Source organism: Cupressus sempervirens, chromosome 1 (assembly GCF_028749045.1).
Source record: "Cupressus sempervirens isolate cs-2001-9-10 chromosome 1, ASM2874904v1, whole genome shotgun sequence".
NCBI classification, from domain to species: Eukaryota; Viridiplantae; Streptophyta; class Pinopsida; order Cupressales; family Cupressaceae; genus Cupressus; species Cupressus sempervirens.
The window spans coordinates 506587355-506600042 of record NC_143118.1 but is presented as its reverse complement, the minus strand read 5'-3'; the positions used below and the strand labels follow the sequence as shown (position 1 = coordinate 506600042).

The 12688-nt window shown below is 37.0% G+C and overlaps 1 protein-coding gene across 1 annotated transcript; it reads left to right on the top strand.

Moving 5' to 3' along the window:
• The first annotated feature begins 454 nt into the window (after positions 1 to 454).
• On the top strand, positions 455 to 7912 carry CYP77A5P (cytochrome P450, family 77, subfamily A, polypeptide 5). Its single transcript, XM_089829206.1, has 6 exons — positions 455 to 1163; positions 2806 to 2916; positions 3006 to 3222; positions 6759 to 7092; positions 7283 to 7344; positions 7517 to 7912. Exons 1-6 carry the CDS (start codon positions 684 to 686, stop codon positions 7582 to 7584), a joined length of 1272 nt encoding a protein of 423 aa, XP_089685332.1. The 5' UTR covers positions 455 to 683; the 3' UTR covers positions 7585 to 7912.
• Positions 7913 to 12688: the final 4776 nt, after the last annotated feature.

Genomic DNA, 12688 nt, shown 5'->3' with positions numbered 1-12688 from the left:
GATTATTTGCAATCATATAAGACAACAATATGACTACAGCAACCACTTAGGCCGTTACTCTCTATCTATTCTTGTTTTTTCATCTAACTGATATTCTTTACTTCGTGGATTCTATCTGGTGCTCCACCATCAAAGCTCTACTTACGGATTGATTCGATGTCTTAAAAACAAATATTATAGTTGACTTATTCCATTGAGGTCATCCAAATGCAGTAATGCGAGGGAAATGTGCTGACAAAAACAAACACATTCTAATTTGGCAACGTCTATACAGCCACGAAAATGCACTTCCTTACAAAGGAGAGGACTTAGAATTTGTTTTTTGAAAAGTTGGAAAAAGCAATGTAAAGCAAGTGCATTTTCGTGGCTGTATAGCCACGGGCTTCTAATTTTTACCTAACAGAGTGATTCTGTTGAGACACTATAAATACACCTATTTTGGAGCGTTCACTTTACAGGAGAAGCCTATCGGCTTAAATATGAAACAGACGAGGAAGTCTTGGTCATATACCTAGATAAGATGTCTCCCGTGAATGCCAGACAAATCACAAATGCCAAAAGTGGCATCAGAGCGATAATACTGATGAGCTTAATCAATGGAAGGGAATCAAGCCCTCTAAATTTGAGGGATTAGTGGCTAATTCATCTCAGGTTTTCTCTAAATTTCCACATAATTAAATCAAATGATGAACTTGAGTAGCCGTGTAAAATTGATTTCAGTGGGGAGAGCGACACCCTTTCGTTGCTACGGCTGTGTGAAGGGACTGAAGAGGGGTGGAGATGGAGATGGAGATGGTGCATCTTTGTCAGTGAGATCAATGGAAGCGTGGAAGAGAATAGAGGAGTCGTGCAGGGTGAAGGTGTTGAAAGCAGAGGCACGGCCGCTCAATGTGCTGCTGCTCGCCCCCTTCACCATCGCGTCTTCAAGGGTGGAGGAAGTGAATAATGTGGCAGTCAGAGTGGATTTACAAGTCGACCAAGAAGGAGTAGGCGTTGGATGGGGCGAATCTCCGATCCTGCCCAACGTCACGGCAGAGGATCAGTCTGTGGGCCTCCAAAAAGCCAACTACGCAGCGGAAGTCTTACAAACCCTTCCCTCCAAACCCTTGGGAGATCTCCTTCGCCACATTTACACCCTGCTTCCGGGCCATGCCTTTGCATCTGTATCTTTCTCTCTCCCCATTCCCTGCTCATTTTCAGATTTATTAACTGCTATATTTTCTGAAAAGTCTGCAAAAATCTGTGTTTTATTTGTGTATCAACGTTTCGGAGTATGGCGAGTGATCTATCATCATAAAGATACGGAAGAAAAAAAATTACATGTTAATTATAGAAATAAGTTAATAAACAGTGCGTAATGCCAATAGCATGCCAGATAATTACTCAAACCAGCAAAAAGGTGCAATAAATTTGATGCAGGAGCATCCAGAGGTATAAGGGCAATCCTGTGTCACCCAAAAAACAATGTACTTAGACTTAGTTTTTGTTTCATATGTTTTCACTTTTGGAAATCCATTTGGGTCAAATAAAAGTTCTAACTCTCACAGTTCCACTATCAGTGTGTTTGAAAATTTCGAAAAAATAGGAGCATGTAATTGGGCCATCATTTTGGTGACCTAAAAGGTGTGAATTGGCCAAATGAATGTAATTGTGATTTAGAGCATTCCAGAAAAAGAATCAGGTCAAAAGGCCTCATGGTTTGAAAGTTATTGCAGTTTTTCGGGTTTTGGAGACCTCCTAAGAATGCTTCAAAGTCAGGTTAAGGGCATTAAATGACTTCGAAAAAGGCCGAAAAATGAAGGACGAGCGAAGTTGGTCCATAGGGCTATAGAGCGCTTCGAGAGCTTTCCGAAAATGTAAACGGTTCGTCAATCAGAGCTATGGTTCAAAAGTTATGCCTCCCAGAAGTTCGGTTACCGTTTTTGGATTCTTCTAGATGTGCACCGACTTCTAACGCAGCTTCTGGAACCTTCTATTTGGTCGGTGGATGCATACTAGCACTTTCTAGAATGTACTCCTAGTCCTTAACCCTTCGGGGTCTATTTAAGGAGATTTTTGGCATTGTAAAAGGCAGTTCGGAGTGGAGTTTGAGTACTGGAAGGAGAAATTATCTCCAGATTTATGCTATTGTAAGCCCTTAGGGCATGTTTTGAAGTTTATTTTCTCTGTACTGTTTGTACTAGCTTATTTTTTCAGTTAATATAATTTCCCCTTTTCTGTTGTGTCCATTCTGTTCTTGGGTTGTGTCCCCATCAAAATTATTCAAAATAGAGACGGTACAACAATTTAAACTAGAGAGAAATGGAAAGGAACGCCAGTAAAAATCAAATAAAGCTCGAATTTATATAGGAGAATTTGAACTATTTCCTTAGTTTTAATTGCTTTTTCCGTTTTCTGCATTTCAGTTGTCAGAAAAAAAAAATTTAAGAAAGTTCATTTAACCTTTTCTACTGCCATACAAATTAAGCATGGCTGGGATTAGAACGAAAGGATTTGATCTTCTTTTCTTAAGTGCAATGGTTTTTTTGCCCACTGCTATCGGCCCTTTTTCTTTTTTCGCTTAGTATATAACAAAACTCCTTCCTAGTAATCGTCATCCAATCTTTCAACTTCTTTTCTTGACAGTAAGAATTATTTTTTATAACTACATTTCCAACCATCTTTTCTTCTGTCATGATGATGGATCAGCGTGCCATCCCAATTATATGCAAAAATAAAACAAATCTTTTTTCAGAAATCTTGAACAGCATTTTCATGAACTGTGAAAACGTCATGTTAATCTTTTTACTCTCTGGACTATTCAAGGTGAGAGCAGGAGTGGAAATGGCTGTGATAGACGGAGTGGCCCACAGCATCGGACTTCCTCTTTGGCAAATATTTGGTGGTGCCTGTGACTCAATAACAACAGATATTACAGCTGGGTACTACCCACCATGACCCTGTTTTTTCAATCTGTCTTTTTTTTGTGGTTGGTAATTTCAATGGATTTGCTGATGGTGGTGCAGATTCCAATAGTGACACCAGCAGAGGCTGCACAGCTGGCTGCCAAGTATGCCGAGTTGGGTTTTCAAACGCTTAAGCTCAAGGTGGGTAAGAACCTAAATGCAGATATACAAGTCCTGAAAGCTATTCGAAATAGCCATCCAAGTTGCTCCTTTATCCTCGATGCAAACGAAGGATATACAGCTGCTGAGGCTATTCAAGTTCTCCAACGACTCTATGGTTTGTACATTTCTTTGCTTCATACAAATCCATTTTCCTTTTCAACTAAAAAGTAATATTAGTGAATGATTTCTATCAATGCAACACACATATTAACAGCCACCATTATAGACGCCCTTGGAAAGTTATCCTAGCTTATATATGTTTGAAGTCATTAGCATTTTCCCATATAGAAAGAATGGATGTATTGCCCTCCATCCATCCGATGGTCAAAGGTCCCATTCCTTGATCGTCAAATCTCACCGGAAGGTTGGATTCATTCCCCAGCTACATCAGAGGTCAAAAATAAGGGTCCACATTTTAAAACAATAAAGGGCAAATGGTAGAATTCAGTTGTTGAATTACGTAAAAGGAATCTCTATTTTCAAATTTTAATATGGCATTTGGCTTCTGGTTTGCCTGGCTTCTTGTTGAACGTTTAATGTTTGATTCGGTAGCAATGTTTTCAAGCATAGTTTACAAATCTTCACGTATATTAGTTTTTGGAATTTTGAGTTTGAATTTTCATTTATTGTTGCTACGAAAGCATCAATATGTTGAAAATTATGGACCAGCTGGAATCTCCCATTGGCACGCTGGGCATTCTTTCACAGAGGTGTGAAACCTCTTACACCTCCTTAAATCGCATCAGCTTGAGCTTACCGAACACGTCTTTAATGCCATATTGAAATGCACAGATCATCTAGGACTCATATTAAAGACCTCCAATTAAGAGTAGACTAAAGTAATGGTCTTTTGAATTTTTTGAGGAAATCATGTCAAATCCTTCATAAAGAAGCATAATACTAAGATCATTTTTATCATAGTGAACGACAATTTTTTTCCAGTATTTTTGGAAAAATTTGGCATTAAATCTTGCAATCAATAGACAACTTGTATTATGATCCAATGTCCAAATTCCCTATTTGTATATAACTTTTAAGCATGGTTATCTGGAGACTCGCCTCCCACTTCCTGAGATGCATCTATAGTACAGGAGATGTCTCTGGAAACTTCTGGATGTTTAGGGTTCTTTTGGCTGATGTCTCCTACTATCTCCAAAGTCATATAGAAATTGACGTCTCCTGCCAGAAAGCGTAAGGCAAAATGTGTTAAAGGCAAGAAAGGAAGGCGAATGAAAATTTTAAGTCTGTATAATGTTTCATGCTGATATTTTGGATGCAAAAATCTGTGCAAAGTTATAGAGACCAGATCTACTAACAGTGTAGCCTTTTGAGAGGGACATAAACAATTGTATGACTGATTTCCTGTCATTTTAATGGTCTAAAGATAAATTGCCTTTACTATTAACCATTCTTGTATGACTGATTTACTACTATATTAAAAAAAATGACAACTCCAAGTATCTCCATGTCCTATTTCTGAAAATTAGTCATCCCAGTACCAATACCAGTCTCCAGGTTACTCTGTCTCCTGGTAACTATGCTTTTAAAAAACTGGTAAAAAAGATTAATTAAAAATGAATGAAGTTGTCCCCCTTAGAAATTGGGTTACATTGATAATAATATGATACGTCTCTGTCCTTGTAACAAAATAAAACATACCCACATAAATATCTAGGGTAAAATAAATGCAAATAAGCAATACATATCATCTTAGACTCGGAGAAAGAGTCAGGATAAAAGCATGCACATGTTGGAGAACGAAATAACAAGAGATATTTATCTTGATATTAATGAAATCGAGATAAGTTTGACAGTGACAAGGGAATCCATATTGGATCTAAGATAAACAGATAGGGAAAACTATGATTTGTGTGTTCGGTGACTGTGTGCTAACTTGGGTTTGTGTATTTTATTCCTTACTAGCAGAAATGATCTTTGACTAAAAAATCAACTTTGATGTCTGCAAACCTTTAGTAACCGCAGGCGCAAACAAAGATTCACCTCATATTTCAAGATTGCAATGAAAATTGGTAATATTGACGAACACCTTTTAGGGCTTGTTACCTTAGACAAGTCTTGTTGATCAATTCATCACCTTTGATAAAATCAGGAAAAGACATGCAGTGAATGCAAATGACACTGTAATGATGAGGATAATTAGGCACCTGTACAAATTTTTTGAGGGTGGTGCAATGACCTAGTGTGAAACTAGGGTGTTCAAAATACATTGACAAAGATGTGATACAATTGGAATAGCTAATGGAGAATATTGTAATGACAGAGGTTAGAGTGACTCCAAGAGTAGCACTGCTAGGAGTGAATAATCAGAGAGATGAGTGGTAGATGACCTTGGCTCTTAACCATTGAATGACCAAGGGCTGATGTTCTTTTGTACTTGAGAGTTGGCACATTATAGCTATTTGAAAAGTTGACCTATGCTTAAAAATTTGAATTTTTGAACTTCTGGGTTTGAATATGTGGGCGTGAAACTGAACCGAGGGAAAGGACTGATTTGAACCTGGGAGAGGAATTGAGAACCCAAGTGCTGTTTAATATTTGATGGATTAAGTCTTGTATTCGGTCAATTAGAAATTTGGGTGAAAGGGGGTACCAAATTAGTGAAAAACATGTACCAGGACCAAGCACTTGGGACAGTGATCCTAAATAATTGATAAATTTAAGTTGAGGTGATCTTGTTTCAGGATTGTTGAAAACCTATCAAATGTGTTGAAACTGGCCATCTGTGAAGAACCTAAAAATGTCAAAAGCGGCCTAATGACGACAAATAGCCACCAAAGAATTATTATCTGTTCCCATCTTATGCTTTGGCACTGTACAACAAAGCACCCAGTCCCTACTACTTTTATATTTCTTGTAGCATGAATTGACCCTCCAATTATCCAATATATGTTCTTATACTATGTGTCAATGAAAGACGCCATATATAGAAAATAGATATATGCCATTTTTGGATGATTTCTTTTAACAATGCTAGGATGGAGTAATCTTGATTCTTAAGCTCTTCTTATTTGGTCTATGTTTCTTTGTCCAATTCGGCAACGTTAATCAGCAGATGCTGCATACTGCATATTTTTAACATAGTTCCTTTTAGCTAAGTAGCTCCTTAGTCACCATGTTGGTTACAATCCTATGGACAAATTATAGTGGATCTAGTGGTTGGTGGATAATACTCAATAACTATTTAAATGTAGAAGTATAGTTTGGACCTCGATTTGCATGGGGCTTATGATAAACCAGCATCTCCTAGATTCTCTGTGTTGGATACAAACATATGGATGAAGTATTGTGGATTTAGTGGTTGTTAGTTATCCTCAATCACTTGTTTTCTACAGTCGATTATCACCGACTCAAATCACTGATCCAGATAACACGCATAGGACATAACAGATGCATACATCTTAAATGTAGGAGGAGTTTTGAGGCCTATCTTCATATGGGGCTCAAGTTTTCATATACACTTTCATGAATATATAAAGGTTGAAACTTGGAAGGTTTACTCCAGTCAAAATTGAAAAACACTGGATATCATCTCTTTCTGAAGGCCATTTCTTTTCTAAATTCCTCTACATTTATGCTTCTACTGCTTAGAAGAATGTTAAAATACTTACGTGTTTTCTTTGTATTCTATAGACATGGGAGTTACGCCCATTTTGTTTGAGCAGCCAGTGGCGAGAGATGACTGGGATGGGCTAGGGCATGTAAGCAAGGTAGCCAGGGAGGTCTATGGAGTATCAGTTGCAGCAGATGAAAGTTGCAGAGGCTTATTGGATGTCCAGAAGATTATTCAAGAGAGGCTTGCCGATGTTATAAATATAAAACTTGCCAAAGTTGGAGTCCTTGGAGCTTTGGAGATAATAGAGTTAACAAGAAAAGAAGGCCTTCAACTGATGATTGGGGGCATGGTTGAGACCAGGCTAGCCATGGGATTTGCTGCACATCTCGCTGCTGGTCTTGGTTGCTTCAAGTAAGCTAGTCCGCTTTCCATTAGTTTGCAATGGATTGAGTATCCTAGTAAAATTGCCAATTTCAAATCAACATTGTGGTTATGCCAATGGCCCAATGGTATTCTTCTCATTTTCTATAAGCTCATATTTTATGTATGGGTCATCTCTCTATTTCAGAAATAATCTGGGTTATTTATAAATTTCATGCAGATTTGTTGATCTTGACACTCCGCTCCTCCTTTCTGACGACCCAGTGAGTGGGGGTTATCAAGGTAAAACTATTTGTTTCATAGTTTCTATACTCATTTATGTTCCTTTGGGAATACTAAATGTCCTCCGTTGGTCTATAAGATACTTTGTCTTCTTTCATCATCTGTTAGTTTCTTTTAACCAAGTGCATTTTCAGCTCCTAAAATATTAGGATTAACATTTTTCTTGGGTCAGTGACTGGTTCTGTATACAGATTCACAAGTGCCGCTGGGCATGGCGGGTACCTTGACTGGAAAGAATGAAGTGATGATATGAAATCTGTATTTTCTCATAAATTAAAGAAGGGGCTTTGGAGTGCTTTACCAACCGAAACAGTTGAGAGAAACACATTGACTTTTGATAGCTTCCACTTTTCTCTTGAATAAAAGAAGTGTTTTAGGGGTAGTTTTCTAGGTGTCATTTAGGTATTTTTGTGCAAAGCAACCCTGAGAGGAGAAATGAGGAAGTTTTTTTGCTAAAATGTTTTATTATTTGAACCTGACATGCATATGTTGTCACTTATCTTGAATTCTGTCTGAAACATGGATGATCTGCATATTAAGATGGGTATAAAGGACCATTCAAGCTCAAGGATATTGATTTTTTATTCTTAGGGTTGATCCATGATTTTATAAAATGGTAAGGATACTGGCTACCATTGACAACGTTCATTATTCAGTTGTTTCTAAATTCTAGGTGTGGGTTTTCCCATCAAATCTTATATTCAATTCATTAGCTTTTGGTTTTGATTGTGGATGATTTTTTGGCATCAATATTTTGGATTATACTTTGTGAAATTCCATCTTTCATCTCGTGCACTTTCTCACATTTATGATATATCAGTCTGTTCTGATGTTGAAAATTCATACACATTCAAAACCAGAAGCCAATGATTTGAATTCAAATGGATAATGGAAATCTGATGACGTAAAGCTTATTCTGTTTAGTGCATCATGGAAGTGAACAAAACGTCCCATAATTTTGGTATTTAGGGTCATTTTATGGTTTTTTTTTGTCTGTTACAAATTCAAAATGAGCGAAATTAATTTGTCATTTTCACAACTTGCAACATTTGATCTCTCAATGTAGCCTCATTTTGGACTATTTGATTGGCCATCTTCTCACTTGTTTGTGCCAACAACCAATGAGGGATAGTAAAATCTATTTTACAATATGTTAAGGTTTGAAGACAAATGCAATCAATAAAACATAGGAATAATATACACACAAAAAAGAAGCAAGAAGAAAAGAATTTAACTTGGTTAACCCAAACTTGGCCTACATCGACCAAACACAGGGTTCAATAATATTATCCAGCAAATTGAACCAATTACAAGAAGCAATCCTTTGCAACTCAATACTGTTATAAAATGCTACAAGGTTCTCATGTGAAAACCCTAACCCTAGGATATTTTATCAAGACTTGTGTTGCCTTGGTTCCCGTATCTACCAAATTGCCAAAATTCTACTTTTTGAGTCAAAACAAGTTGAAAAAAAGCAAGACATTGAGCTTTAAAATGATCTATGATGTATTACTTCTTAAATAATTTTATGGCCTTGATGCCTCCGACTCATCTCTAGCTCCACGCAATGCTTTGAATTATTGAACTTCGACACTAGAGTCCCAAGTTATGATAGGTTAATTTAAGCTCTCAAAACTCGTGTTTTCAATTGGAATATTAACCTTTAAAACATTAGGAGGTTAAGAAATGGGTTTCAAAACATGTATTCTCATTCGGATTCTTAGACTCCCTACCCAAAAAAGGAGTTAAGAAAAGCACTTCAAACATGTGTTTTGAACACACAACCTTAACCTTCAAAAATAAAAAAAGGTTAAGCGTGAGACCCAAAACATGTGTTTGAAAGATGATTCTTAACCTCTTTGCCCAAATGCGAGAGGTTATAAAATAGGAGGTTAATGAACCTCAATAAAAGTTAGTTATTTGTTCAAACCCAAAGTGCAAGAAATTACAGGCACCTCTCAATACAAAAGATCGAAATGAAAGAGATTGTAAGTGCAGATATTATGGCGAGTATGTGAGCAGAAATTTGTTTGTTTAAAATAATGTTTAAGAAGTTGTTGCAGAGATTGCCAACCAAGTGGTGGGCATTGTAGTTATGGAAATACTTTGATGCCTTTCCATACAAGATGAAGGTAATATATGTTTGTCTGAATACGTTGAAAAAGATCTATGTGGCATAAAATGTGATCAATCTTGCAGTGCTAGAAGCTTTACATATCCTCCTTTCAAATGTTGATCTTGTGAGCGCTCTACCTAGGTTGTTGTGTGAAATGCTTGACCAGCCTTGCACATGAACTATTCTCCATAATGTCAACGAAAAAGTCTTTGTTCGAATGAAAGGTGGCGAAATGAATGTTCATGTGGATATATAGTTTGAAATACACCAATATACATCATCTCATGGTATTACTGGCTTCATGGATGAAGTCTCGAGCTGCCATCTTGGACCATTCCAGGAACTTTGCCTATGGATTCCTCATCCACAAGATCCTGTCCATTTGCGCAACAAAGACATTGATAGGATGTGTACGTTGCGGAGACATAATAGAGCACACAAATAGCCACAACAGGCTGGCCCAAGGATTCAACACAGCTCGGTTAGGAAAAGCCTGAGATTTGATGCCAACCAAAGCATTTGGCACACCCCTCTTTTAGTATACTTCAATGAATGATTTTAATCTGTCAAAATTTCCATATTGGCACACACAGAGGATGAAGGTAATATATGTTTGTTTGAATACGTTGAAAAAGATCTATGTGGCATACAATGTGATCAGTCTTGTAGTGCTAGAAGCTTTACATATTTTCCTTTCAAATGTTGATCTTGTGAGCGCTCTACCTAGGCTGTTGTGTGAAATGCTTGACCAAATGCCTTGCACATGAACTATTCTCCATAATGTCAACGAAAAAGTCTTTGTTCGAATGAAATGTGGCGAAATGAATGTTCATGTGGATATATAGTTTGAAATACACCAATATACATCATCTCATGGTATTACTGGCTTCGTGGATGAAGTCTCGGGCTGCCATCTTGGACCATTCCAGGAACTTTGCCAATGGATTCCTCATCCACAAGTTCTTATCCATTTGCGCAATAAAGACATTGATAGGATGTGTACGTTGCAGAGACATAATAGAGCACGCAGATAGCCACAACATGCTGGCCCAAAGATTCAACACAACTCGGCTAGGAAAAGCCTAAGATTTGATGCCAACCAAAGCATTTGGCACACCCCTCTTTTAGTATACTTCAATGAATGATTTTAATCTATGTCAAAATTTCCATATTGGCGCACACAGAGGATGAAGGTAATATATGTTTGTCTGAATATGTTGAAAAAGATCTATGTGGCATACAATGTGATCGGTCTTGCAATGCTAGAAGCTTTACATATCCTCCTTTCAAATGTTGATCTTGTGAGCGCTCTACCTAGGCTGTTGTGTGAAATGCTTGACCAAATGCCTTGCACATTAACTATTCTCCATAATGTCAATGAAAAAGTCTTTGTTCGAATGAAAGGTGGCGAAATGAATGTTCATGTGGATATATAGTTTGAAATACACCAATATACATCATCTCATGGTATTACTTGCTTTGTGGATGAAGTCTCGTGCTGCCATCTTGGACCATTCCAAGAACTTTGCCAATGGATTCCTCATCCACAAGTTCTTATCCATTTGCGCAACAAAGACATTGATAGGATGTGTACATTGCAGAGACATAATAGAGCACGTAGATAGCCATAGCAGGCCGGCCCAAGGATTCAACACAGCTCGGCTAGGAAAAACCTGAGATTTGATGCCAACCAAAGCATTTTGGCACACCCCTCTTTTAGTATACTTCAATGAATGATTTTAATCTATGTCAAAATTTCCATATTGGCACACAGAGGATGAGCAAATTGTCTTTGTCAACCATTTGATCTCATGTTATCAAAGTCGTTTGGAATGTCAACTGGATATGATTTTATTAGATGTTTGATTGTTGTCACCTCATTAGATGTTTGATTGTTGTCACCTCATGAAATGCCCTCACTATAATTCTTCAACTGTGATACCTCTGCCAAGGATAAGGAAAGATGTTACAAACATAAAACAAAATTGTGATGCAGATCCAGGTGTGTCGTGTAACCCTAAGACTTATTTGGAGATACAACGTTGTTATTTTAGAAATCTATTGCTTATTTGGCACACAAGGAATAAAGTGTCATTGTGAATTTATTTACTTCCACAACAAAGACTTTGGAATATTGTAGTGAGGTAACAAAGAATGGATAGGATTGACTAGTTTCTTTTGCAGAAGTATGAAGATGCACCATGCCAAGAGAAGGATCGTGTGTATGCATTCAATGGAGAGGTCAGACATTATACAAAATTGTGTGTAGCTTGATGTATCACAAAAAAGTATTGAATCTACAAGTGCACACAATATTGGGAAATTTCATGTCATTGTAGGAGCATGATTGTTAAAGAATGATCAGGCAGTAGAAGGGTGGATGTAAGTTTGCATTCATTAACATTCTTTAGTACTCCACACATGCAAACTAAGGAGTCATATACTATGCATCTAAAGATGACACAACCTCATATAATGCTCACTATAGATAGTGCACATAAAATATATGAAAGATTGCTTTAAAGTAAAGGGCATTTCCACTATGTTATACTCCTATCAAAAGCAACATCTTTCCTAGATTTGTGGTTATAATTACACCAGTTCAAATTGTTTGACCAATTGCATGAGAGAGATTGAACTTGTGATACTCGAAAGCAAAGATGAAAGGTACGGATCTGAATCCAAATTACAAAAGTGTGGAAGAAAGGTGGAAAAAGGTGTATAGAGTACAAAGGATATTACATTTACTAATAAGTGTGGGTGGAAATTTTAGATCTTTTACAAATGTCGAGCTATGAATATGTTATAATGCTATTCTACTTATGAAAGAACTTCACATTATCAAGTGGACAAAGACATGGAAAAAGGATATAATGAACATATTTTTTATGATTCAGCTAGTGAGGTGTAATTTGAGCATGGTGTCTAATCTTTGTGTGTTCACCAATGCGTGTGTGTTTTATAAGCTCCTATGTTGGTTCATGGCAATATATTTCTTCAATCTCGGTCTAAATGCCTTTTTCTTACTTTTGGTTAAATCTGTTGAGGTTAATTTACCTCTCCTAAAACACGTAAAAAGGGAGTTGGTTATTAATCGAGTAAGAAGGTAGTTATCCCATGAAGCCTATAAATACAAGGCTATTTGTAATGTAAAAGAGGGGGAGAGAACTTTTGTAAAGGGGAAACTCTATAGAAATACAGAGGAACTTTCAATAAATTATCTTTTCA